At 50.4% G+C, this 26,542-nt stretch overlaps 1 protein-coding gene across 9 annotated transcripts in view; it reads left to right on the forward strand.

Moving 5' to 3' along the window:
* The window catches only part of PTPRS (protein tyrosine phosphatase receptor type S), a 116,317-nt gene that overhangs the window by 33,896 nt on the left and 55,879 nt on the right, over positions 1-26,542 (forward strand). For all 9 annotated transcript variants that reach the window (XM_085040128.1, XM_085040132.1, XM_085040129.1 and 6 more), the window contains 3 exons: positions 10,089-10,234; positions 11,125-11,266; positions 18,849-19,037. In XM_085040128.1, coding sequence (XP_084896254.1) covers positions 10,089-10,234; positions 11,125-11,266; positions 18,849-19,037 — 477 coding nt within the window. The remainder of the gene's footprint in view (positions 1-10,088; positions 10,235-11,124; positions 11,267-18,848; positions 19,038-26,542) is intronic.

The raw sequence follows: 26,542 nt of genomic DNA on the forward strand, positions 1-26,542 counted from the left end.
GTTCTCCTCCTGCAAACACTCAGCAGCCCTGCTGGGTCTGGCAGAGGAGCCACCAGCCCTGTCCAAGGGACAGCCGAGAGCAGCAGGATGTGGCAGCAATCACAGCTCACCCAGACCTGCCGAGTGCCAGGAGAGAGCAGTATAAATATATTTTGGACGTCTGCTGCTTCAACTTTGAAAGGGGATATTGGGATGAATGATTTAAACCGTTGACAGGAGGGACTCTGGGCTGACCTGTTTTCACAGAATCGTTGTGTGGAGAGCCCTGAGTGTGTCCCATCCTGGTTGTTGCAGACATGAAACGTTCCATGCAAGCCTGGTGGAAACCAGCGCTGCTCGTTTCATCTGCAATGCACAGAGTCATTTCTGTTTCCTTTTGAGGCTGAGAGGAAAAGCAAAGCTTTAAAGAAGAAAAAAAATAAATAGAAGGAGCTGCAACTGGTTTAGCATTCTACAAAGTTTCTCTGAGTCCTCCAAATCTTTAATTGACTCAGGAGCATAAAATTGAGAAGGGGAGAGAGTGAGAGAGCGTGCGAGTGGCGCGAGTGATTTGAATAATTTATTGTCCTTTGAAGTTGCAAGAGAAATTTCAGCTGCCTTGGGGAGTAATTTCTCCCCATTCTGAAAGGGTTTTTCCTTATTTTAAACTCATTCAGAGGATGATAGTTTTGCATTTTCTGCATAATTAATGAGCATAGCTCCCCCCACTCTCACACAACCTCCAAAGAGTGGTGGGGTGATGAAACTTGGTGGTTTTTTTAATTAATAAAGTCAAATTAATTTGACTGTGTCCTCATCCTCCCTCACCTCCATTGGAATCCATGGATTTATTCATAAATTAATCTGGGCATGCTGCTAGGAGTGCCAACACTTACAAATCTTTAGCCCGAACTTTGATTTGTTTGAATGAATTTCTGAAAAGATGGTGTAGGGTTTTTTCAGTTCAGCTCTTGAAGATCACTTGAGACTGGCTCCAGTGATCCAGGGTACCAGGAATCCTCCAGCTCCTGTTTCCCTCTGTCTGTGTGGGGAGGATCTGCTTCATTTTGAGGGGGTGTCAAACATGAACAGGAACCTGTTCTACCCCAAAAAAGCTCACCTTTCTCAATTACTGTCTCTGATAGCAGAATTTAAGGCATCCTTGCTGCTGATTTTCCATGTTCCCATTTCCCTCATTCACATCTCACACTGTTTTTCTGGCTCACTGAGTCTCTAGTTATCCCAAAGCTGAATTCATCACATTCCCACTGCTGTCAGTTCTCAGCATTGTTGTTGAATTCTCCTGTTTTTGAATTCTTTTGTGTTGATGTTCCTACTACAAATCTGAATGATGAGTAGTGTGGTTCAGAGACAGAAATTGTAATGACTCGTGTGGTAGGAGTCGAAGTTCATCACTGTTAGAGGTTGTGCTCATCCATTAGTCATGGCTTTATTAGCTCTTGGTTTCTCGTTTTCAAGATCTCCCATCTCGAGCTCCCTCGACATACCACTTTCAATAAGCACTGTAGGCTCATATTATCCTGGTGTTTCAAGCTTGTATATCCAGAATCTCCTTTTATTCCATTGGCAATGTGGGCTGAAGTCTCTTAGCAGAGGTCAGATAGGAATGGTGTGACAATCTTTTGAAAACACCCAAAATTCTGTGCTCTAGGAATTGTACCTTACCCTGTTCTGTAGACCAAGGGCCTCCTTCCCTTGCCTGAAGGAAAGAAGCAGTAAGTGGAAGTAATGCAGCTTTTATTTACAGTGTAAGAGAGCAGAGCTTTATCAGACATATTCTATTTGCCTGGTGTGCCTTCCATCCCCAGAAGATCCCTCCATGCACGTGGAGCTGGCAGATCTCAGTGGGGTCACCCATCTCGGGGTCTGCTGAGCTGGGCAGGCAGGGCAGGACTGAGTGTGTCTGCAGCATGCAAAGCCCTGAGTGGTGTCACTGCCCTGGGAGTGCGGCTGATCTCCCTGGTCACATCCTTGGGGCTCCAGCTCTGCGCTTCCTCAGGAGCACCACGAGCAGCAGGAGCTGCAGCAGTTTGTTTTCCCCCTTGCTGCTGACTTGGCTGTCACTTTGTGGTGGCACAGGACCACGGCTGGGCTGGATTGAGATGGCATTGCCCCCTGGGAGCTGCATCTGGGCTCATTAAGCTTTTGCTTCTTGCAGGCTTGTCCCACAGGAAATGGTTTTTCATGTTCTGGTATCCCCTGTGGACTCTGATTCTTTAGTGACTCAAACAGAGCAGTGAAAGTTGAGCAAAGAGCCAAATCCTTTTTAGCTGGCTCTTTTCTAGGTAGGTGGTGAATGAGGCTGCTCTGGGATGCCAGGATCGATGACATGGCTGGAGTAGAAGCTGTCTTAGTGATATGGCAAGGGCAGGAAGAGCTCCCTGCCTCAAGCTTCTGATTGCAAACAACCCGGGATTGCTGTCATTGATGGACAAGTGGCCCTCATTAAGTCACCAGGACAGCTCCTTGGGTCTCTGGCTCTGCTCAGGGTTGTTATGCCTTGTTATTGGACTTGTGGGTAGCTGTGGAGTGAGATGCTGTTAGAGCTGATGGAAAGCACTCGAGTGCCCCCAGGGTCTGCCTGGCCACATCTGTGCTCCTGTGCTTGCTGGAGCTTCCTGGCTGAGCCCAGGGCTGATCCTGATCCTGGCTGATCCCAGGGCTGCCATCCTCCCTGGCTGTGGTGCTCATCACAGGGAGCAACTTTCCCCTTGTGGTGCCAGAAGGTGAGGGACAATCCTGGCCAGAGGTCCATCTGCTCCTTGGCCCTCAGGTGGCTCAGCACCAGGAGGGTGGAAGCAGAGAGCAGCAGTTGGGGCTCCTGCTGTGTTTGTTCACCGTCGGGATGGGGAAGGGAAGGGAGGAAGCTGAGGTGTGGGAGGAGGATCTTTATGGAATGGCTGCACATCTCCCTGTCCTGTGGAGCAGTTTGCATCCCCTGTAAGTGTATCACTAATCATTCCCTGTCCCTCTGCATAAATCACAGCTGAAGAATGTTTTCCTGGCTGGATCAAGGTGTCATTCACTGCAGCTGGGACTCATCCTCTGCACCATGGAGACAGGTGGATCCTTTCCATGCATAGGGATGTGTGAGGGTAGCCTGGAGGAGTCCTGGTGAAACAGGATGACTTCATCCCAGCTGCTGTTCCCCTGTGATAAGGAACAGTCCTATCCCTAAAAAGCAGCAGTTTAAATAGACCAGGAGGAAGGATTATGCTTCCCCTCCTGCAGGCAGGATAACATGGTTTTTCTCACCTTGGATGCCAGAGCTAGGAGCAGATTTTTGGTAGCCTCAGTCTCCTCGTAGCTCAGTGCTGCAGGTTTGTACCTCCCTTCCAAAGGTCTGGATCCCAGTGCACTGCCAGCAGGAGCTTGAGGGCTGTGTGGTGTGCCAGATCCCCAGAATCACAGTCCTCGTGGTGACAACAGCTTGGCATGTGCTGCTGAGAAGGATCTGCTGCCTCACCCTGGCCGAGGGGACAGGGGGAGCTGGTAATGGTGTTGGGGTTGTTGGACAATCAGTGTAGTAAAGGTGTATTTAACACCTTCATCTTCCTCACCCATTCTCTGTTAACTCCTGTGCTGCTGTCCTTCACTGCTGTCCTTCCTCCTCTGGGGCCTGCAGGAAAGGAGAGGGGGAATCCTGCAAGTGACATTCCAGGGTCTGCAGGGGAATAGGCTGCATCCTGTGGCAGCCCAGCGTTTCTGAGGCAGGTAAGGGCTTTGGTGGCTCAGCAGCAGGGGAAGAGCCAGGTGGAATTATTTCACTCCTAAAAAAACATCCTCAATCTTTTTTTACCCTCCTTTGCCCAACCTTGCCAGTCCTGTCTCCCTGAAGGGAGCCAAGAGCTGCTGACAGTAAGAGGAAGTCTCTGTCTGAAGCCTATAATTATCCTGTCTGCCTTCCCAGAAAAGGCCAGTTGGGGAGCGACTGTGCTCCTGTTCCCTGGACCAGCCCTGCCTTCTCCTGCCTCCCCAATTACTGCTTAATGGACTTTTTATGATGATAAGACAACTGGGTTGGGGAGAAGTTATTGACGGGGAAATGGAATATAATTCACTCCCTGTTTGTTTCTTCTGTCAGAAAACCCTAATTTTAATTTTATTTGTGAGGCACTGAGAAACAGCCCTCGGAAAGAAAAAGTGCAAAATCTGTCAGTAGAACCCTGGATTTGATGGGGAGCAGAGTCTCTGCAGGGCCTCTCCGAGGGGAGTCCTCAATCTTGTGGATTGTCTCCACAGTCCTTCTCCCAGTTTGCTGCTTTCTCACTCGTCCTGAAGGAAAATGTAAATTCTGGAGCTCTCTTTCTTGCTTCTACCCCTGTCTCCAGCTCCCCCACTCCCTAATGCCACTGCTTTGGAATACAGACCCATTCCAAACAGCGCATTCTTGCTCCCCACTCTCCATCTGTCTCAAATTTGGCTGCTCTCTCCTGTTTTCATCTGCTCTGTGGTTTGTCTCCTCCATCTAATCTTCACTTTCTTGCTCTGGCTCTGAACACCTCCCTCCTCTCCAGCTCCTCCAGTTCTCTTGCGCAGAATCATGGAATATCCTGACTTGGAAGGATCCCACAAGGATCAGCAAACTCCAGCTGCTGGCCCTGCACAGGTCAGCCCCAAGAATCCCACTGTGAGCCATTTTCCCTGCTGATCTCTCGTTATTCCTGCTGATTCTCCCATCCTTTCTACCTTCTGCTCCCCATTTTATCTCGCTGCCCCTCTGGCTGTCCCTTGCTGCTCTGCCATCCCATCCTCCCTTCCAGGGTGTGGATCTGCATGGACAGGCAAAGCACAGCAGCAGCTGTGTGTGAAACTCTTCCTAAAGCAGCAGACAAGCACTGGCAGCCTGGCTGGATCCCAGTCCCATGTCCTGGACAGGAGTTGGAAGCACAGCTGCCCAGGGCTCTGGCTGGGGAGCACCTTGGAGCCATCAGCAGTTGTGGAAAAGGGAGATGGAGTTTCACCAGAGCAGCAGAAAGCTCCAGCCCAGAAACCAAAGGGAAGAGGGAGGAGGAGAGGAGGAGTTTTAATCCTGTGCATGGTGGTGGGAAGGCCAGCAGATTCCTTCCTGGTTGCTCTGGAAATTAGCAGGAGGTGGGAAATAACAGGGAGAGTTGTCTCATTCCAGCTGACACGACTTGGTTATTGGGAAATTCCAAAAGCTTCTGTCTAGCATTCAATTTTTGTCTTCTTCCCTCAAGAAGCACCTGTTTGTCCGGGAAGGTCTCTTGAGTTCTCTCTCGTGATGTTTTTGTGGTTATTTTGTTTGCATCTCAGCCTTCCGAGGCTGCAGCTGTGTTCAGTGCCACCCGGGGTGCTGAGAGCCGAGCAGCTCTGTTCCCAGACCGTCCCTGGCTCCAAACCACGTGTGGTGTCTAGACCAGGACAGACAGGCAGGTGTGAGAGATGAGGTTGTCACCTCCCTGCTACGTGTGGCAGCCGGAGGTGCAGGAAGGGCAAATGCCCAAGGTCAGCCGAGTTTGCAGCAGAGCCAGAGATCTGAATCCCAATTATGGGAATCATCTGGAGCCTGGAAGAGCACACTGGGTTGTGCAACTTAAAGCAAAATAACATTGCCCATGGGTGGCTTCGAGGTCTCATTTTTACCTTTGTTCTCCAAGGTGGAGGTGCACGTGTGTGTGTGTGTGTGTGTCTGTGCACAAAAAGGTGAATTCCTTTCTCCTGGGTGTTTTTGAGTGAGGATAAAGGTTGTCAGTGCCTCTCCTGTGGCATGGTCATGCTGCTGGTGGGCAGCTCCGTGGGGCATGTTGGGCTCAGCACCACAGGCTGTTTGTTGAAGGTCAAACGGCAATGATGAGCAGGACGGCTGTGCTCGTGGGTAGGAAAACTCATAAAGCGGCCAAGCAGCAGGAAAATGGCCTTCCTGCTGTGCCCTTGCTGCAGCCTCGGTGTCTGTGGCACTCTGGGGGACGTTGGAGAGCTTGCTCCTTCCCCGGGCTGGGATAATGAGGGTTTACTCAGCGGCAAGGAGGAGCTGGAGCTCTGTGTGGGTCGGCAGGATGGGCGCGTGGGTTTGCACAGAGCTGCCAGCGGGCACTGGGGGCTCTGAAAATGGGAAAAAACCTTCTAAAATACATGTTTTGTGGCTTTCTTTTGTTTCCGTGGATTGCTGCTGCTGTGGGCGAGGGGCCCTTTCAGGCAGGCTCCTGCTGCTGAGGCCACATGGAAGAACAAGTGGGTTTGTCTTTATTTGCAGCCCATTGTTGAGGTGCTTTCCTGGGGGTGGCAGGAGCAGGGCTGTGGAGCACAGAGGTGAGTTTGGTCATCTACCATCAGCACCAGGTCCCTGCTGTGGGGCTGGAGCTGAGGGAGAGAGCTGGAATGGGATCAGGAGGGTGCAGAGGCACTGCAGCCCCTGAGGGAGAGCCTGGGGGACAGAGGGACAGTGCCACACGCTGGGGCAATACACAGTGATGTGCTCAGGGACATCCTCCAGCCTTCTTGACACCTGTGGGGCCAAACTGGGGAGAGCAAGTGGAAGGGGACAACGTCACATCCGTGTGGCAGCAGCTGTGTGCCTTGGGCTGCCCAGGGCTGGCAGGTGGAGCTCAGGAGGGAGCTGTGCTGAGAGCCTCTCCTGCCCCATGGTGTCAGTGAGGCTCAGTTCCTCCCCAGCCTCATGGTTCCTCCATGATCCTCTGTGGCCACAGGAGAGCTGCCAGCTCTGGCCAGGCTTGGGGAGGACAGGACAGGGGGATGGTTCACTTCTTTTGCTTCTCCCGCCGCTCCCGTCAGCTGTCAGCTCAGATATGTGAAGCTCATTTGTTCTTCTGCCTCTCTCCCACCCCTCAAAGCACCTCTGGGTTCTCCATCCCTCTCTCTGGCTTTGGCTTTTGATGTTTCAGACAGGCATATGGTGGCCAGCCTGTCTCCCTCGCTGCTCGTCCATCAGCGCCTATTCACCATGGCAGCCCTTCCTGAGGGACATTTGGGTTTAAAGGCTGACATGTCCCTCCTTTTCCCCAGTCCCACATCTCTGCAGCTTCCTTCAGCCTGTTGTGTCATCTGGGTATCGTTAGCAGGGAGATATCAGCGTGGTTTTTACATGACTGCGTTCGAATAACTTTTCCTGCTTTGGTGTCACATGGAAGAGGGAAGGAGGACAGGGAGAGGAGGCAGCAGCATCTTTGGTTGAGGAGCTGCCTTGGTGTGCAGCCCTCAGCCAGGGGCTGGGGTTCAGTAGGACATCCCCACCCTCCTCACCTCACAGCCTCTCCCAGGTCTGCGTTAGAATCCCAAAATCCCAGCAGCACTGCCCACTGTGTCCCTGTGGAGCAGGTGCTGCTGTGGTTCCCCAGGCTGGGATTTGGGAGTGAATCCAGCAGGAGGTGATCCATGTGTGGGACAGGAGGGTGCTGGCCAGGAGCGGTCAGGGTGGCCGGAGGGAGGCTGGCCAGGTGTGCCAGGGGCAGTGCAGAGCCCGGGATGCAGGACAGTGTCTGTTCTGTCCCTTCCTGCCGTCCATGGCAGCTCTCCAGCCTGGTGCTTTTGGGAAGTGTGTGGGCGGTGGGCAGAGTGAAAGCTTCGGTTTGCCTTGATGGCTTTCCATTAAGCTGTGGAGAAGGATCACAGGTACACAGCAGCCATCCGGTCTTTTCAACCTTCCCTCTGGAGACCCAGACCCCGCAGGAAGCCTCTTGTAGTACGAGAATTCTTTTAAGCTCCAGATTTTTCCATTCCTGTTTTGATACCGCACAAAAAATAGATTTTGCTGCTTTGCAAGCAGAGAAAGAGGGGAAAAAAATATCTCTGTGACCACTGGAGTGATGGAGCTCAGACTCTCCAAACCTGACTTGTTCTCAGCTATCCGTGAGGGAAGGTTGGTGAAGTGATATAAAATCCCCTGGACTGTGAGGAGGTTGTCTGGAAAATGCGTTTCTTTGATTTTCATTTATTTATTTAAAACCATGGTCCTGCAGTCTTGGTAGATGAGGGGAAACACCTCAGGCCCCCCGAGTGGGCTGATAGTATTTCTGATGGCACCTTGTCCCTGCTCCTGGAGGCTCCCAGTGCCGTTTGCAGGGCTGCAGGCTGAGCTCTAACCTGGCACGGCAGAGCTGTGCAGTCCCACGCAGCACGGAGGGATTGGCTCCAGCTTTGGATCAGCAGCACCCTGGATCAGCAGCACCTTGCCTGGGAGAGCTCTGGCTCTCTCCTCCCCAGAGGGTTGCTCAGCGCTCGGCGTGGGCTGCTGACAAGTGCTGCAGTGACTGGGGGTGCAGAGGTGGGGAGCACAAGGGGGGAGGAATCCAATCTGCGGCTCAGAGGCTTGGGCGATTTAAAAATCAACAATTTAGCTCTGATTGTCACCCATTTTCCGAGTGAGTAGTACAATTAATAGGCTGGGTGGAAGGGGCTTTTCTTTGGTTCCTTGTCTATGTGCCTCGTAGGCAGCTGGGAATTGCAGGGGGTCAGGAAAATCCCTGTGCACAGACAGCTCAGCTTCCCCATCACCACACACTGAGGTGGCACAGGACCCAAAAATGGGGTGCTGAGCAATGACTCCAAAGTCACTGTTTTTTGGAGCACCTTCCCTTTCTTCAGGATGGAAATAGAACCTTGTTTTTCTCCTCAGCTGAGCTCTCATCATACTGCCTGCACCCATTTAAATGTATACGTGACATTAAGGTTTATTAGGGGCTTTTATTTTAGGAAATGAACTTGCATCAATAAAGTGTTCTTAAAAGCCCTGGATGTTTTTAGCTGTACCTTCAGAATTGACTTCTGCAAACTCTTCAGATATCGAGCGGAGGGGAAGGGAGGAAGGAAGTCAGGGGCATGGTGAGCATTTATATTTTAGCCTGGAGGAAAGTTTGGGTTTTACCTTTCTCAGATGGAAGGCAGATCCCCCAGTGCCAGTTCCTCCAGTGGGACTTGCTTGATAACCTTTAGCTGTAACATTGCAAAGAAGACTCTGACCTCTAAATATAGATTTGGATATTTATAAATGCGGTGCTTTGTACACACAGCATTCGGTGGGACGTAAACAGCTCCAGCAAATTGTATTTACCTCCAGCATGGAAACAAATGCTTGATTGCATCACATGAGCTTGCTCAGTGCCTTTTATTTATATACTGCTGGCCATGCCAGGCAGGGGAGGGAGAAGACTTCTTTTTGTCTTTCGACCCCTAAAAGACCCTGGAGATTTCTCCCCAGCTGCCATTTGCCCTCCTGTCGAGCCCTGTGGGAGGCTGTTTGCATCTTATTTTATAGACTCTCGAGTATGTACAGATAAATACACACATTGCAGAGTCACGTGCTCTGCTTTTCTCAAGAAAACAGACGGCAACTTTATGATCTGAGTGATTTTATTTGAACACAGCTGTGGCCTTGTGATTTAAATGTTTCAATAAATTTTAAACTAACTAGATGAGAGGAAACTGTGCAAGGAAAGGAGGTTAGAGCATGGAAGGAGGATTCCCAGTGGGTTGGGAGCAACGTGGGCTCTGCACAAACACCCCTGGTCTGTGTAAATGTAGCCTTGAGGGCCACGGGAAGGACTTGCAGGGGAAAGCAGAGGTGCCACAAGCCAAGGGGATTTCACATCCTAAAGCCTCTTTCACACCATTGTCCTCCAGATCTCTGTGCCAAGTCCTGCTCCATCTATTTCATGGTCCTTCTCCCACCTTCTCCCCTTCCTTGGCTATATTCCTATAAATCTCCCCCATTCCTTGGGATTTTGGTCATCTCCAAGGAGCTGGGAAGTGCAATTCACTGTTTCTAAGTGTTGTTTTCAGCTCTACCAGCTTTTGGTGATGCTCATTAGATGGGTTTTGCAAGGGCAATTTCCCCTGTACAAAACAATTTAAAAGTCCACTTTTCAGGACTAAAAGAGGCTTTGCAACATTGAAATCTCTTTGTAGGATCACACCCTTAATCACTTTCTGCTGGAGCTACTTAGTATGTGAAGTGGAGCTAAAGGCTGTTCTGAGAAAGGCCAAGAGGTTTAATTTCAGTTGGGATCATTAAGAATAGCAACAACAACGCTACTATTAATTACAAACCATGTTTATTAGAGTTTGTCTTCATGTCTGCCAATGATGATATTTCTTTTTTTCTCCTCAAGGTCCCCCTGTGTTCATCAAAAAGCCTGTGGACCAAATTGGTGTGTCGGGAGGAGTTGCCTCCTTCGTGTGCCAAGCCACTGGAGACCCCAAGCCCAGGGTCACCTGGAACAAGAAAGGGAAGAAAGTGAACTCTCAGAGGTTTGAGGTGAGAGATGTCCTTGAAATCTGTGTAAAGAGAGACTGACACAAAGCAGCCCCTGCTCCTCTTTGGCCATTCTCAGACCTGATAATAAAGGGAATTTTGGAAGGGGAGGAGTTTTGACAGCAGGAGGAGTGAAATGCAAGCTCTTGGCCATGTCAACAGCTGGGTTTGTTCCAAAGCAAGAGAGAACTTGGCTCAATTATATTATTGAAGTTTTTTATTTTGTTTCATTGGATTTTTTTTGCTTCCTCCTTTCCTAAGAAACCCCAACTAAACTGGTGGTACTTCAGCTCTGTAAATGTACCTTTCAAACCCATCCATGGCTCAGCATTTTGATCCTGGGACAGTCTGGAGTAAACATTGCAGTTGTTGGCAACCAGAGCCAAGCAATTGGCATTGTTTAGATAGAAATGAGAGCAGAGGAACAAGGACTGGGAGGTCATCCTGTGGAATTTGCTGTGGGACTCAGCTCTGCCAGGCAGCTGTGTGCTGAGAGGAGCTTTGTGGTGTCAGCTGCCCCTGCAGATGGAGGAACAAGGCTGGGGTTCATTTTTATTTTGTTTTCCTTTGGTCTGTTTTGTCCTCCTTCATCCCAGTTGTGCTCTGAAAATCCACCTCACGCCACTGTGGCTCGTGCTTCTGGAGCCTTTGAGGTGCCTGTGGTGGGTTTGGTGGGTCAGTGGTCCCTGGCAGGGTTTGGTGTGACAGTTGTGTCACCCTGAGGTCAGTGGGGAGCTGAGCTGACCACGTTGGTTCCGTGTGGGGTTGTGGGGCAGCTCTGGGCTGTTTGCTGGGGGTGTGTTTGTGTCTGGTGTCTCTTTAGAAACAGCAGTGAAGCTTTGACTTGGCACCCAAGGAGCCTTATTAATGTGTCTCCTTGCCTCTATCCCCAGACCATTGAATTTGATGAAAGTGCAGGTGCTGTGCTGAGGATTCAGCCTCTCCGGACTCCCCGTGATGAGAATATTTACGAATGTGTTGCTCAGAACCCTCATGGGGAGGTCACTGTCCACGCCAAGCTCACCGTCCTCCGAGGTAAAGAACCTGACCAGGGTCACCCTCAGCTGGGTGGGAAAGGTGTTAAAAATCCATGGCTGAGGCACAAAGTCCTTCTGGGTTTGGTTTGGTTTGGTTTTTTCTGACCTGTCAGATCTGTTTGCTGTTCTTACCCCAGAGAGACACAAAACCTCTGTGTAAGAAACAGAGCTAAAACTGGACCACTTCAGGAGGTTTGACTGCATGATGTGCTGAGGTTACTCCCAACCTGAATTACCCTATGACTTATGATCTTCCTCCCCTCCAAAAATTCCTTCCCCAGGTTTAGGAGCAGCACCAGCAGCTCCCCAACACACACAGAAATGTGGCTCCAGGAAAAACCTTCACTGAGGAATCACTTAATGGGCTGGGGTTAAGATGATTATGGATCTGCATGAGCTTCCACACAGCTGGTAGCAATGCAAACATTTTTCTTTGTGCAGGATACCCATTGTGCCTTTCTGGGCTTCTCCCCTCTTCCCAGAGGTCCTTTGCTCTGTGCACTCTCCAGGAAAACTGTTCCCTTCTCCATTTTGTTCTGTTTCTTTTTCCAACTTGTCCCTGTTACAGAGGATGTTTACGTGGATGCCTCCCTCATGTCATCTGTTTGAAATATGCTCCCTGAACTGGATGTGGGGGAGGGAGCAATATGCTGTTGCTCTGGATGCCTCTGGATGTTTGCTGTTATTACCCTGGAGATCCCTAAAATCACTGTGTGAAGGCTGGGTGCTCAAACTGACCCATTTTGGGGTTTACAACACCCATCAGTGCTGCTCTCTGCTCAGACCACAGGCAGTGCAGGTGATCTGGTGGCAGTGAGGTGGTGTGGATAACTGCCTGAGAGCTCCCGAGGGGAATTTAGCTTGGCTATGGATGAAGCCAGGGCTGTTTGAGTAGAACTGGCAGTAAAAGCCCTTCTCTGTGCAGTGAACATGACTAACAACAATTTCAGGAGCTCCAGGCAGTGTGTGAGCCCCACAGGGCCAAGGGGGAGCTCTGCCTATGGGCCACTTGCTTTTCCTTCAGCAATTCCAGCATTCCCTCCAGGAGCAGCTTAAATCCTTTTGTTTGAGCAGGCAGTGAGCACGACCTTCATAGTGCAGAGCAAAATTGGCTCCCCGACGTGCAGCAGGGAATTAACACCAGACATGAAGGGCACAAGACAAAGCCCCTGACCTCAGTTTTTAGCTGGGAATATCCCTGCTGTGGGCTCTGTGCTGTCAGGATGCTGGCAGTGTGGGGGCTCATGGTCCAGTCATGCCTGACAGATTTGTGTAGGTGACTTAGATGTCTGCGCAGCTCCTGTGCCTGGCTTGGCATTTAACCTTCTGGTGGAGAAACGTGGTGGGATGGAGCTGTCAGGAGCTTGGAACGGCACAGTGTGACAGCAGTGTGTCTAACTGTGGTTATCCCAGAGGGTGGGAGCCTTGTTCTTCACACTTATTCCCAAGTATTCCTGTGGAGCTGTGACAGTTTGGGAGAAAGGCCCTTGTAGTGATATTCAAAGTTTGTACCCCTGGAATTTAGCTACAAGCAGTGGCAAGGGAAGGTTGTCCTCCAGCTGCCTTCATGGTTTTGATGCATTTCCCACCAGAAGTGAGCTGCAGTGTGTGGGGTCATTGAATCTTCAAGGCTGGAAAGACCTTCAAGGTCATCAAGTCCAACCTGTGCCCAATGCCCATCTTGTCCCCAGCCCAGAGCACTGAGTGCCACCTCCAGCCATTCCTTGGACACCTCCAGGGATGAGGACTTGAAACCTCCCTGGGCAGCCCCTGCCAAGGCCTGTCCACCCTTTCCAGGAAGAAATTCCTCCTGCTGTCCAGCCTGAGCCTCCCCTGGCACAACTTGAGTCTGTTTCCTTCTGTCTCTGGTTGCTTGGGAGCCAAGCCTGACCCCCAGCTGGCCACAGCCTCCTGTCAGGGAGCTGTAGAGACTGAAATAGGAATGAACTGAGCTCAGGGACCATCCTGAGGGACCAGGGCTCTCTGTATGTGTCTTGTGCAGCTCTTCCTTCTGGGATCAGCATCATCCACGTCAGCCAGAGACAGCTGACAGCGCAGGGGCTGCATCTTCCCACTGCCTGGCTAATTCCACCCTTTGCTGATCCCACCAGAACATTCTGACTGTGGCTGTGCTCTCACAGCTCCCCTGCTCTGACAGCACCTGCTTTGGAGTCTCTGTTTCTGACTCTCCTGGAGCACTGGGGTTACTCATCCGTGGAACTTGAGGGAGCAGGAGTTAACTGCAGGGTGGGACAAGATGATGTTGAAGAGCATCAAGGAAGCACATTTTGTAGCATATCCTCCCCTTCCCTGCTCGGCTGGAGTTACTCCAACCTTTATCATTCCAGAATTTGGCTCCTCTTTATCTGCGTTTTTGAGTGCTGGGAAAGTTAAAAGCACCAAGCCAAATGCACTGATCTGCACAATGACAAAGTGAGCATGTTGGCATCTCTTCCTGTCCTGTTCCTCCCCTCTTCTGCACTCACCCACTCTCCTGTTTGTCTTTTCTCTCCCTGCTCAGCCTCCTCCTCCTCGCTGTCTCTGCTCTCCCTTGCAGAGCTGATGCTGAGCAGAGAGGATGAGATGCTCCACGGCTGCTCCACAGCCTGGAGATGGATGGAGCTGTCACTTGCAGAACCTGTTACCATGGCACACTCAGGAGGGTGGAAAACTGAGCCCAACTGCTGCAAACTGCACGAGGGGCTCTGGGGTGGCTGCAGCCAGTTGCTGCTGTGATCCACACACAGCTGGGTGTAGCTGCATGCACGAGCATTGCAGCATTTCCTCAGCACCACTGAGGTCCCAGAACAGCAAATAACACTGAAAATATTTCCTCTTTTCAGAAGAGAAAATAATACGTTCTTCCCTACTAGCTGCAGCTGCTGGAGGGATTGAGCATAAACCCCTCCTGCTTGTGCACATGATTACTCCTGGATCAGACCCTGAGAGAAACCCACATGCCTTCACTTCAAAACAGGAAACTGCAGGGGAGGAAACCTTTGGGAGCTTCTGAGAAGCAGAGCTGTGATGGACACTGTTCAACTCACACAGTCCCTTCACACCAGCTCTGCTGGCTTGTTTGTCCTTCCTGCTCTGCTTCTCTAGGGATCCCACTTTGGTAGGGCTGTGGAGACTGACTGTTCTTTCCACAGCTGGCTAGACAGAGTGCTTGCAAACCTGCAGCGCTCAAAGAAAAGCAAAGAAAGCGGATTTGGGAAGCATTTTCCAGTTCTTTTTGACTCCAGCTGCTGTTATTTTTCATTATAACTTAGGCAGGAAGGAAGGTGGTTGGCACAGGCACCTCAGATTCCAGTTGGTGTGGATCCTCTAAGCTCCCCTCTCCCAGGAAAGATATTTATATCTAAATCTGTATCCCTTGGGATAGATATAGACAGAGAGGTTGTGACCTGCCCATCCCTGGAAGTGTCCAGGGCCAGGTTGGACAGGGCTTGGAGCACCCTGGGACACTGGAAAGTGTCCCTGCTGTGGCAGGGGTGGCACTGGATAGGATTTTGCTCTGTGGAAGCTGAAGGAGGGAGCTCTGTGGAGGTTACCCTTGTGAGTCGTTAGTAAATGCAGCTCTTTCCCATAGAGCTGTGATTAGTTCAGTTCGGTGTAAGGGAGCAGAATTTGCTGTGCTGAGGATTGTTGCCCTGCAGAGCATGGGGACAAGGAGCTGCTGGACATGTCAGGGCTGTGGGATTCCCTCCTGGACTGTCACTGGGGCTGCCATGGACAGAGTTTCACAGCTTCTAGCCATTCCCTCTTGGCTTCCTTTCGTGAAGTATTCAGACATTTCTTTAACAATTCCAGCCTGAAATTTCCCTCACACATTTCCCACTCCAAGAGCACATCTGGTGTGGGCATGTGTAAAGTTCTAGCAAGATCCCTGCTGTTCTGTTGGGTTTTTTATAATTGTTGGCTTTAAATCACAAAAGGTAAACAAGAAGCAGTTTTGGATGCTCGGCAGAGTCCCACGGGAGCACGTGGGAAAGGGAAGCTGCCCTCTCTGAAATGTTACCTTGCCATTTGGAAAATTCCTGGCAGACTTTCTTCAAACTTGACTTGTTTTGCTTTTCTTGTAGTGACCTGAAAATTGGGTGACATTGACAGCAGATTAATTCTGTAGCTTGTGAATAACATCAAAGTCATTTTGACTCAGATGCCTGTGGAAGGAGGGTAGGTAGGGACACGACAGTGGAGGAGCACAGGCATTGCCTGCACTGCTTTGGGGTCCAACACCAAGGGAGCATTTATTGCCTGTAAGCCCACAAATTTTAATAGCATTGGGAGGCTATTACTGTTTTCATAGTAAAACTTGCAGCTCCAAAGAAATGGAGTCAACAGACAGAGCACATTACTGAGACTCCTCCCTGCGCTGAAATTGTCTTTGGCTGGGCAATAACAGAGCTGAGACAAAGGTGCAAATAACTTGTTGATGAAATTTCACAAGGCACACAGTGCCAGGATACCTGGGGAGAGGGCAGCTCGAGGGTTCATAAACATAATGAAAGGAGCAGGGATGGGTTCAGGTGTGCTGGGTTTTGATTTTGATCCTGATTAAAACTCGTGTCGCTCCATCTCTGTGTTCCTAATTCTTCCACCCTGAGTGAGGACAGGCTGTAGAGACCAGCCAGCATGCAGATCTCCAGAGGAGAGTGAAAAATCCCTCCTTCTCCTCCCTTCAGAGCATCCTCGTGGCTTTCTGCACCGAATCCATGGCACTTCTGCACACGCTCACACCCTCCTCCTCCTCTAAATTATTGAACAACTGTGCACACCCTGCGGGAAAAAGAGCAGCAGCAACACCCGCTTTATCTTCCTTAATCATCCTCATTTCCAGCACAGCTAATTAGCTAAACCCGGAGCTGCCACCTTCCAGAGTGACGAGGGGACAGCAGCAGCCCTGTCCCCTCGCTGGGGCTGGGGAGCCTCGCTGTGTGGCAGCCTGAGCTGGTCCAGGCACAGAGTGTGTCCTGGGTGGGATTTATTATACATGAGGCCTGAAATGCTCCTCTCTCTTCCCCTGCATCTCTCCATCCCTCCTCCCCTGTTCTTTCTCGCTCTCCTCTGCTCAGTGAGGCCTTGAGGTGATTCAGCAGCTCAGGGGGGCTGTGAAGATCTGGGTCTGAGGCAGGGATGAGCAAGGTGCTGTGATGCTCCCTTCCTCCAGCAGCTGCACCTCAGGAAAAGCTTTTCCTGCTTGAGCCAACACAGATCCAGCAGCAGCAGCTGCCCAGATGTGCCCTTGAAGCATCTCCAGCTTGTGTCTGCTTCTTTTGTTCCTGCAGTTGCCTGAGCTGCTTTCAGAAAGAATTCACAACCCAAACCATTCCTTATTTATTCGGGAGCAGCTCTGGGGGTTTGGGGGTGATGGGGAGGGTGGCAGGGCACGTGTGTGCATCTCGTGGGGATTGCAAGGAGGCTGTAATTGCCTTATTACAGGGAATCCAGTTGTTAGGGGATGGAGGCAGTTTTACTTCCCCGACAGGAAGGAAATCTGAGCTCTTGAGTCGGAGCAGCCTGTGATGTTCAGAGATGCTTCCGCCGCCGGTCTGATCCTCAAATCTGATCACGCCTCGAGTCGCAGTTGTTTTAATTAAACTCAGAGGAATTCTGCACATTGTGCTGCAGGATTAACATTTTTGTTTAATTAGAAACACTCGGTAATAATGGTTGTACCCGGCCTCCCCCAACACACACACACATGTGCACACACACACACACATACATGTGCACACACACACCCCACCAATTAATTCAGGTTTTTAATTAATGCACAGGTTATTCCCTCTGTGCATTAATTGGCTGGTGGAAGGAAGGGGCTGGGGCTGGAGGCAGGTGGAGCAGCATCACCAGGGACAGGATGAAAGCAGGGATCAATAGTGATGTCATCTGCAGCCAATGCGGCTCAGGCTCCTCACAGCTCCCAGGGCTGGGAGAGAGAGGAGGGGAGGGAGGACCATCAAAGCCTGGCTGAAAGCTGCACAGGCACAACAATTCCCAGAGCCCTGCGCTGGCCTGAGATCACTGCTGAGGGCTGGGGGGCTGCAGGAGCACACAGTTTGGGGGTTTGGGGGATCCTGCAGAGCCCCAGCATAGCCTGGGGAACTCAGAGGGCTCAGTCAGTCCCTGGTTAGAGATGGGTGTGAACAGCTCCAATTTAGGATACAGAATTCTGGTTTAGAGGTGCTACAGATGCACTAAAATGGCTTTAAACCAAAAAATGGCTTTAAACCCTCTGTCTCTGGGTTCTGCTGAATGTGTTTGGCTCCATTCCTCCTTACCCCTGACGTGGCAGCCTTAGGAAACAAGCTCTGGGTGTGTTTGCAGTTGGCAGGATGGTTCCCAGCCAAGGCCAGGGTTTCCAAGCCCATCTCAGTGCTGCTGTGAGATCTCCCGTCAGTGGCAGTGGGGGGCTGATTGTGATGGATGTTCATTTTTTAAGAATCCCACCTTTTTTAAATTCTCTGCATTATTTCCCTTCTGTTCCCTCACCCGTTTTTGGGATGGATTCAATGCCACAGACTCTGTGATTCCCTGACACGGCTCATTGGAGATGACAGAGGATCCCTCCCCAATCTCACCCTGCTGCTAGCATCCTCCTTCCCAGCTGCCTTCCCCCAAACTTTCTGGGGGTAAAAATGGCACATTCTGAGCTGTGACAGCCAGACGAGGCAGCTCTCCTCCACCCCACAGGAGTGAGGGGCTCTGTCAGGTATTATGGGGGAAGCACTGGGGGTTTGTAGGATTTATCACAGATCAGTCAGCATTGTTGGGATCACCCTCCTCACCCTCATTAGTGATGGCAGAGGCAGCACTGAGAGGAGCAGGAAGCTCTGTTGAAGCTCAGCTGAGCCTCTCTGCTGGGTGCTGCTGCCACATCCCTGTTCTTGGAGGGCAGCAGCACTCGGAATTAATAAATCTAAAACTCACACCCTGGCTGACAGCACTTGGCGTATTGTTGTTGTGTGTTTCCCCTCTGGTCACTGCAGCTGGATGAGATTTTCCTCTTCTTTCTCTCCCAGTCCCACTGTGTCTTTGACAGCCCTTTCCACGTGGGTTCTTTCATTATGTCTCCTGTGCAGTTTGTTTTGTTCTGTGAGTTCGGAGGGGGAAGGTGAACCTTTCCTTTTAACTGTGACAGCTCAGGGTGTTCTCTGCGGTGCAGGATCTTTGCAAATCTTCTGCTCTACAGAAGTCAATTGCAGACCCTTACCTGGCAGAGCTTCTGTGCAGCACCTGGAGAAACTCTGACATGGGGATTTGAACATAAATCCTGTGAGGAGCAGGACAGGGAGCTGGGAAAGGGGTTCAGCCTGGGGGAGATGATTCTCTAACTCTATTCTGCTGTGCCCCAAAGAGTTTTAAAAAAGATTGCCTTTAAATGTAGAATCCTGTGGGACATTGAAATAGTCACACAAAACGGACAAGCTGGTAAATTGTGTTTTATGACGTTTTCCATCCTGGACCATTCAGGGTTTGTACTTTATTGCACAGGGCAGTGTGTGCCTGGTGCTTTCCTTGGGGTGTTGCACTGACCCCTGGCTCCTGTTTCACCCCTTCCCTTTACTCTGCAGAGGATCAGTTACCCCCTGGCTTCCCAAACATTGACATGGGGCCCCAGCTGAAGGTGGTGGAGAGAACTCGAACGGCCACGATGCTCTGTGCGGCCAGCGGCAACCCTGACCCCGAGATCACCTGGTTCAAAGACTTCCTGCCTGTCGACCCCAGCGCCAGCAACGGCAGAATCAAACAGCTGAGATCAGGTAAGGTCTGGGGGTGAGGCTGGAGGAGTTGAGAGCAAATAGAGATGTGAGGAGGCTGCTCCTGATGCAGAGGAGAGGCTGAGAGATGCTGCTGTGGATTGGGACGTTTGATTTTCTTTGGCTTTTACACAGAGAGTGGTTGGAGGATTTTCCACTTCAAGCCCTCCTGGTCCTCCCTGCTGCCCAGTTGACATGAAGGGAAGGACAAGGGGGAAGCTGGTGGCCATCCAGTTCCCTGGATCATGGTGTTCTTGAGCTCAGGGCAAACTGGGGCCTGGATGGGGCTGAGGGTTTGCTGCTCACAGCAAGAACTGGGAAAGGAAGAACAAACCTCTGTGGCAGACAGAGCTTTTCAGGCCACACACACCTGGGGTGGAGTCCATGGCTCAGGCAGCCTCTTGCTGTCAAACACGGTGGTGCAAACAGAGCCTCTCCAGGCTGGGGCTGAAGAGCAGCTCCTGCAGGATGTCTCATCATCACATCCCTGCAGCCATCCCTGGACAGCACTGGGAATGTTCCGGAGTGACCCCTCGGTGCCTCAGCCCGTGGAGTCCATCTCCACCAACAGATGTACCCCAGCTCCGTGCCTCTTGTCAATTTTCCATCTTTCCCCATCTGCTTGTCCATCTGTCTCTCTTGTTTGTTTTCTGTTTGCTGTTTTTTGTGTGTGGCAATGTGGCATCTCTTAATATTCACGTTGCAGGAGCTGTTTTTGTACTTGTTAAATCTGCCAGTTCTCTGTGTGAGAGTGTGTGCAAGGAGGGCATAGGTGGATTTATTTTTGAGTACTACTGATAAAACACTTCCATTGATAGCTGCAAAAATTTAACAAGTTTTGAAAGTTCTACCTTTTGACAAAAAGTAACCCAAGAAATAATCCTTTTCATAAAGTGCTTGGGCTGACTGCTTTGACCCAGCCTAGAAAAAATGTGTCCATGGTTCATTTTTAAGAATTTTTGGGCAAAAAAAAGACATTGTTGTAGGCAAAGGGAAATCAGAGTCTTCAGTGAAGCAACTGGAGTTGCTTTGTTAGTATTAGACCTTTCACAAGTTCTCCAGTCAAGTGATAACCAACTGCTCCTGCCCAGATCTCTGCAGCCCTGGAGAAATCGGTTCTGACCGTGTCCCTCTGGATCTGGACAGCAAGGCATGGAAACACCTGGATTTTCTCTTGCTCAGTTCAGCAAAGATTCTTCATAGAGATTTTTAGTTCTATGGGCCACCAGTGGAAAAGCTTCAGCATAGCTCCAGTTTAATGTAGCTTTTACACACCTGCATAAATGCCTCCTTGTTCAGTGAAGCAAAGTCACAAGCAGATCCTTAAACTGCTTTGTCGAATTAGAATGGCTTGTTGAATCCCACGAACGCAGATGAGATTGACCTCCCTGTTTTATCATAACAGCTGAGGCAAATGCAAATAAAAAAAATCACTCAGCATAAATAATGAGAGGTAAACTAGAATTATATCATGCTCTGTGACCATGATCTGAAGTGTGAGTAATGCACAGGCAGATTATTTTTAATACATTCATCATCTTGCTAGAATGCCTTTACTCTTTAGCTCGGCTTGATCTGGTGTTTTCCTTGAAGCCACCTGAGTGCTGCATTTTTATTCCAGTGAATTGATTAACCTCAGAGTGAACCCTTGACCTTTCTGATAAATAGAAGATACCTGCTGAGATTTAATCTCATTTACAGCTGCTTTAAATTAGTAAACTGGTGAAACCCTGAAGCATCCCTGTTGTCTTCAGGGAGTGCAGATCCTTGGGCAGTCAGGATTTCCCAGTTCTCCAATTCCATCTGCTTTTATGGCCTTCCAAACTTGTGTGTTCTGCAGAGGAAGGCCTGTGAAGGTGCAGAATATTGGCATTAGGGTCATCTGCACTGTGCCACACTTGTGCTGTGGAAGGGAGGGAAGGCAGGGCAGATTCGATGTGGGATTGTGAGGGAGGCAATGCCTGTTGGAGCTGCTGAAGTCACATCTTAATTTAATATATTTATCTTTCCAGAAAACAAACGTTGCTGCCAGCAGGGTGGCACTAGCACACATCAGGGCACTGGGGTGCTCCAGGACACTGCTGATGCTCTCCAGTGTCTTTCACCCCAGGTCACCAGTGGAACTCCAGCCAAGATCCTTGGGGTCCCCAGTGACACCCAGCTGGAGGGTGTTTGACAGACCCTGTGGGAGCAGGGAGGAGCAGCTCTGGACCTAAATCACAACTGTGCTTTGTGCTAACAGGTTTAGGAAAATTTAGAAAGAAATTCTTCCCTGTGAGGGTGGTGAGGCCCTGGCACAGAGTGCCCAGGAAGCTGTGGCTGCCCCTGGATCCGTGGAAGTGTCCAAGGCCAGGCTGGACAGGGCTTGGAGCAGCCTGGGACACTGGAAAGTGTCCCTGCCATGGCTGGGGTGGCACTGGATGGGATTTAAGATTCCTTCCAACCCAGACCAGTCTGGGATTTAGTGACTCTTTGCTCTGACCTGTGTGTGGCTCCCTGGGACAGGCTGAGGGAGCAGCAGGACAGACAGACAGCCAGATTCCACCCTGGAGATGAAGTCAGCAGGATAACAGCCTGGAGGACAGGGGCTGTTAAGAACTGAATTTTTCTCAATATATGAGTTAGCAGCAAATGCGCAAATTAGCTCATTAAAAGGAGCAAGTGAAATGTCAGACAGAGCTCTGCGAGATTGGATTCCAGGTTCGGATTTGGTTCTCATTTCTCTTAACTCTGAATGTTTGTCTGGCAATATAAACAGCCCATGGTCATTATATTCCCATCATTCCAGGAAGCCATGTGGAATGTGGGTCTGCTCTCTAATCAAGACTCAGCTGATACATCATTAACCGTAGTGGATTTTCTCCCTCTGGTGTTTCTGCTTCCCCTTTCCATCTCCAGATAAAATTCCCAAGCAGTTGGAAATCTTTTAATGCTTGGGGTTTGGGCTGAGTGCAAAGCTGAATTGTCAGGCAGAGAATGGGAAGAAGCTCTGTCTGGGCTCCTGCTTCCCTTAGACATCATGAGCATCTCAGCCTTAGAGATCCAGGTTGGACAAGAGTTTAAGTGGCCTTGGAAAATGCGTATTTCTGCTTATCTTGGGACATTTAAAGCAGAAGGCAAAGGCAGTGTCCTCTGCTCAGCTGCCATCTAGGGGGGACACGGGAGGCAGACTTCAGCCACCTTCCTCAGCACAGAAACACTAAAACCTTTTGTGTCTTGTGTGTGTCTTCTGTTTTCTAAATAACTGGCTATAACAAGCTTTTCTTTTCTTTTTTTTTTCACTTTTTATTTAACATTCAGAGACCTTTGGTAAGTTTGCTCAATTAAAAAAATATTAAAAATCAAACCAGAAAACCCCAAACCTGCTAATGTGCAGATTTGTAACCCTTGCCCTTTAAACTAATTCCTTTGTAACAGCTTCTTGAGAGGCATGCTCTGCATTTCTTCTACTAACTCTTTCAGTAGAGATGTTCTGCCCTCTAAATTAATTTCTGCAGGGGTATTGCAGGCTACAAAAAAAAGGAATAGTAATAATAATTCTAATTAATTTATCTGCATAAAAAGATAACAGCTAAATATGAACCTCCTAACATTGGATAGATTTTTTTTTCTGGTATCTTAGCAACAGTTGTCCTGGAATTCCCCAATTACACAATAGCTTTGTACCCTGGAACTGTGATAATTGTGTTCACACCTGCAGGAGGTCCTGGAGTTTCACATCTAACAAGGTTATTGGCATTTTGAGGAGGCAGAATTTGGGGGTGCAGCATTTCCAAATTGAAGCTGTAAATCACAGGCTGGTGGCTGCGGGGAAGGATTGGGGAAGGGATGAGGAAGGGAAGAACCCCTGCAGCTCCCCTGCATCCCCCGGCAAGGCAGGAGCCTCTCTGCAGAGCTCACATCACAGCCCTGCCTGTGCCAAGTCCCCTTTTGTTCCTGGAGATGTCAGAATTGCAGCTGTCAGCCAGGATCCAGCATCTCAGAGTCGCAGAGACCCTTGGTGGCTGCTGCTTGTTTGGAGCAGAAAGCTGCGTCCAGCCCTGGGGAGAGCAGCTCAGCTCAGCTCAGCTCAGCACACACATGGTGTCACACGTGGCTGACAGAAGGTGGGGATGTGTTTGCTGCCATTGCCATGGCAATGGGGATTGTCCTCCTCTCCTCTCCTCTTCCAGGCTCAGAGAATCCGTAGGCAGCTCGAATGGGAAGGGATGGTGGGAGAGCAGAGCCCATCCTCGCTGACAGAGGGACACCTGCACTGGGAGTTCTGCCTGGCACCATCTTGGCCCTTCTAATCCAGAGGCAAGGCCTTTAAGCTGCCTTTTGCCTCTGCTGCTAAACCCCAGGCTGGCCATCTGGGCTCACACAGCCTCAACATTTGCCCTAAATAGGCAGATCTGCAGATCCTGGGAGGCTGTGCAAGGCAGTGTGAAAAGTCTGCACGTAGCATCTCAAAACCAGCTTTTCACCCTGAAAATCAGCATCCAGAGTGAGCTCTTCGTCCTCTAGTTCTGCATAGCTGGTGCCCTCGGTGTGCCCTGCGCCCTGCTCGAGCCAGATACTGATTGCAGGTGCCTCCCCTCCACCCCCACAACCCCATAGCAGACCCTCCAGGACCTGTCAGAGCTCCTCAGAATAATTGACTGAGTGGATATGCTCTTCCAGCACCCTCCTGCTGCCCCTGTGTTGAACATGGAGCTGGTTAGATGTGAAACTCCAGCAGTGAAAATCTCCCATCTGTGTCTGTGCCGCCCAAAGTGCTGCTGGAGCTCACTGTGACTCAAATTCTGGTGTGGGGCACTTCCTAAAGCCATCCTGCCCTGCCCTGTGTGCCCCGTGAGCCAGAGCTGGAGCTGGGGAGCCCAGGGTGGCACTGCCTGTCCCCCAGGGTGGCACTGCCTGTCCCCCAGGGTGGCACTGCCTGTCCCCCAGAGCTGCTCACAGCCCGTTGCCAGGGCAGTGCTGGTGCTCTGAGGAGCAGGGAGTGACAAACCTGCGGTGACACAAGAAGGTGCCACTGCTGTTGTGTCTGGGCTTGCACAGCTCTAACTCCCAGCATGTTTTTGCTGTCAATTAGAGTGAACTTTGGAAGGAAACTGCCAGGCTTAGCCAAGGCCAAAGAAGCTTTTGAGCTGTGGGTGATGTTGGGGTCTCTTCCCCTCCTCTCCCCTCTTCCCATTAGCCTTGTTCCATATTGGTGCCACAGATGGCAGATTTTCACTCCAGTTTTGAGACAGAAGGATGTATCAGAGGCTGTTTTTATTTCCACTGAATTGATCTATAACCTTTTGCTGCTTTCTCTCTCTCTCTCTCTCTTGCTTTTTAAACCTTCCTGCCCCTCCTGGGTGGGGGTCTGCCCAAGTCCATGCTCCCCACCTCTTCCAAGCGCTGCCTCTCCAACCTTTGTCCTGAGAGCTAACAACCTGCTTCATTAACCTTAGCTAGTTCCTAACCCTAACTAGATGCTAACTTTTCTCTAGCTAATAACCTAACCTCGTAACTAGAAGCTGAGTCTAACTAGAGTCTAATCCCTAACACTATAATGCCTCTCTTCCCTTAGCTCCTCTGAAAAGTAAAGGTGAACTCTAATTAGTATCTCTGTGTTTTTACCTTCTATCCTGAGAATGGAGGATTGAGCCGCAGCAGCAGGAGGAGCAGGGCTGAAGGGTGAGGAGGGAAGGGGTTTTTGGTGATTGAGGCAGGAGATTGGCACGGAGGAGGCTTTGACTCCTGTTCTTGCCTCTGTCACACTTCCCTCCGTGACCTTGGGCAAGTGGCTTCACCTCTGCCTCAGTTTCCCTGTGTGTAAAGCAGGATGATAACTGCTGTATCTCACCAGGGGAGAGGAGAGGGTGAGAGGCTGATATTTGTCATTTAATGTGCTCTACAGCCCTGGCTGGGAGTGCTGCAGTGGCAGCAGTGTCACCATTGCAGAGGAGCTCGAGCATCTCTCCCTAGGGAGAGGCAGCTCTGCGGGATCTGCCCTGTTCTCAGGATTGGGGTAAAACCCACCAACTAAACCCCTCCTCTGATAAGTTTTGAATGCCGCTGTGAGCAAAAGGACCTGCTGTGTTTTCAAAGGAAGATGGTTTGTTTGCACCCTCAGGAGGTCAGACAGGGTTTTACCTGTCTGTCACTCCCTCCCACCTGAGCCCTGCCCGAGGCTGGGAACTGAGAGACAGCAGGAGGGGCTTGGAATAAAATCATCCAAGGGAGAGGCAGTGGGCAGGCAAGTGTAGCAGGGCTGTTCTCCCCACACAGCCCCTCCTGGCTGGCATTAGGGAGCTCCAGAGGCACTGCAGGAGGTTCAGGTAGTCCTGGCACCTCTGCAGTGCCCAGATCTGCCCGTGCAGAGCCCTGAAGGATGGCCAAAGCTCCTGAGCAGGACATCCACTGAATTCCTCACACATCTGTGCCAACAACTAAAGTTTGGAGCTGAGGATTTGCTAGCCAAGGTGGGATCAAACCTGCATCTTAATGTGGTGCAAGGTTCCCCCTGTGTCCCTCACTGCCTGGGCTCACACAGCCCCATGCCAGCCCTTTCCCCAGCGGTGAAGGTAAATGCAGGGTCATCCTGTGCTCAGTGAGCAGCAAACAGAAATGTTAGCTGAGAGCCTGAAGGGCTTCTTTACATTCCTGCAATGAAACGTAGCCAATCTTAAGGCTTCTGAAGCCAAGAGCCACGGAGGCTCTGCAAACAGCCAGCTGGATTGGGCTGCTCAAAAGGGCATCCCCACCTTGAGCAGCCCCAGCCTTCTTCAGTGTCCCTGTAATTTGAGATAGAGCAGGAAGTTTCCTACTGGGAACTGTCTTCCTTGACTCAGGTCCTTTTCCCACAGGCAGTGCAGGTGTTTGGGGTTTTGCAGTCTTTTCACTCATTTTCTTTGTTTTCTTTGCAGAAGGTACACCGATCCGAGGTAAGACACCCCAGCTCACTCACTCACCCACTCTCCAAACACTTCTCTCCACTCAGATCCCGTTTCATTGCCCCGTGCTCAATACAGATTCGTGTTGTTGTTATTATGTTTTCTTGTCTTGCTTCACCTCTGGATATTTCTTTTTTATACCTGTCTTTATTTTATCTATGGTTATAATGTCCTTTTTTGTTTGCTGGGTGCACTTGGTAATACTGATACTGTTATTCTAATAACGTCTCTGGCTGTGCTGCCTCAGATTTATGGCAGAGTTTTAAGAGCTAATCTCTCCAGGACTGTGAAGGACTGAAGTTTATCTCGAGCATTAAATGCTATCAAAGCTTGGTAAATACTTAGGGCCTTCTCTTGATTGGTGCAAAGTGCTCCCGAGCTGCTGATGGTGATGAGAATTTTCCAATCCTTTGCTCAGGCAGATCCTCAGCACTTCCCATCTCAGCGTTCTCATTTGTTTGGCTCCAGAGCCTCTTTCCACTTCCTCCCCGCTCTCTTACCCTTAGGTTTCTCTGGGAAAGATCCATGGTAAGTAACTTCTGCACTGTCTCTCTAATGGAGTCGAAAATTGACCTCAAGCTGTCA

The sequence above is a fragment of the Lichenostomus cassidix genome, chromosome 28 (assembly GCF_008360975.1).
Source record: "Lichenostomus cassidix isolate B80296 chromosome 28, HeHo_3.0, whole genome shotgun sequence".
NCBI lineage: Eukaryota > Metazoa > Chordata > Aves > Passeriformes > Meliphagidae > Lichenostomus > Lichenostomus cassidix.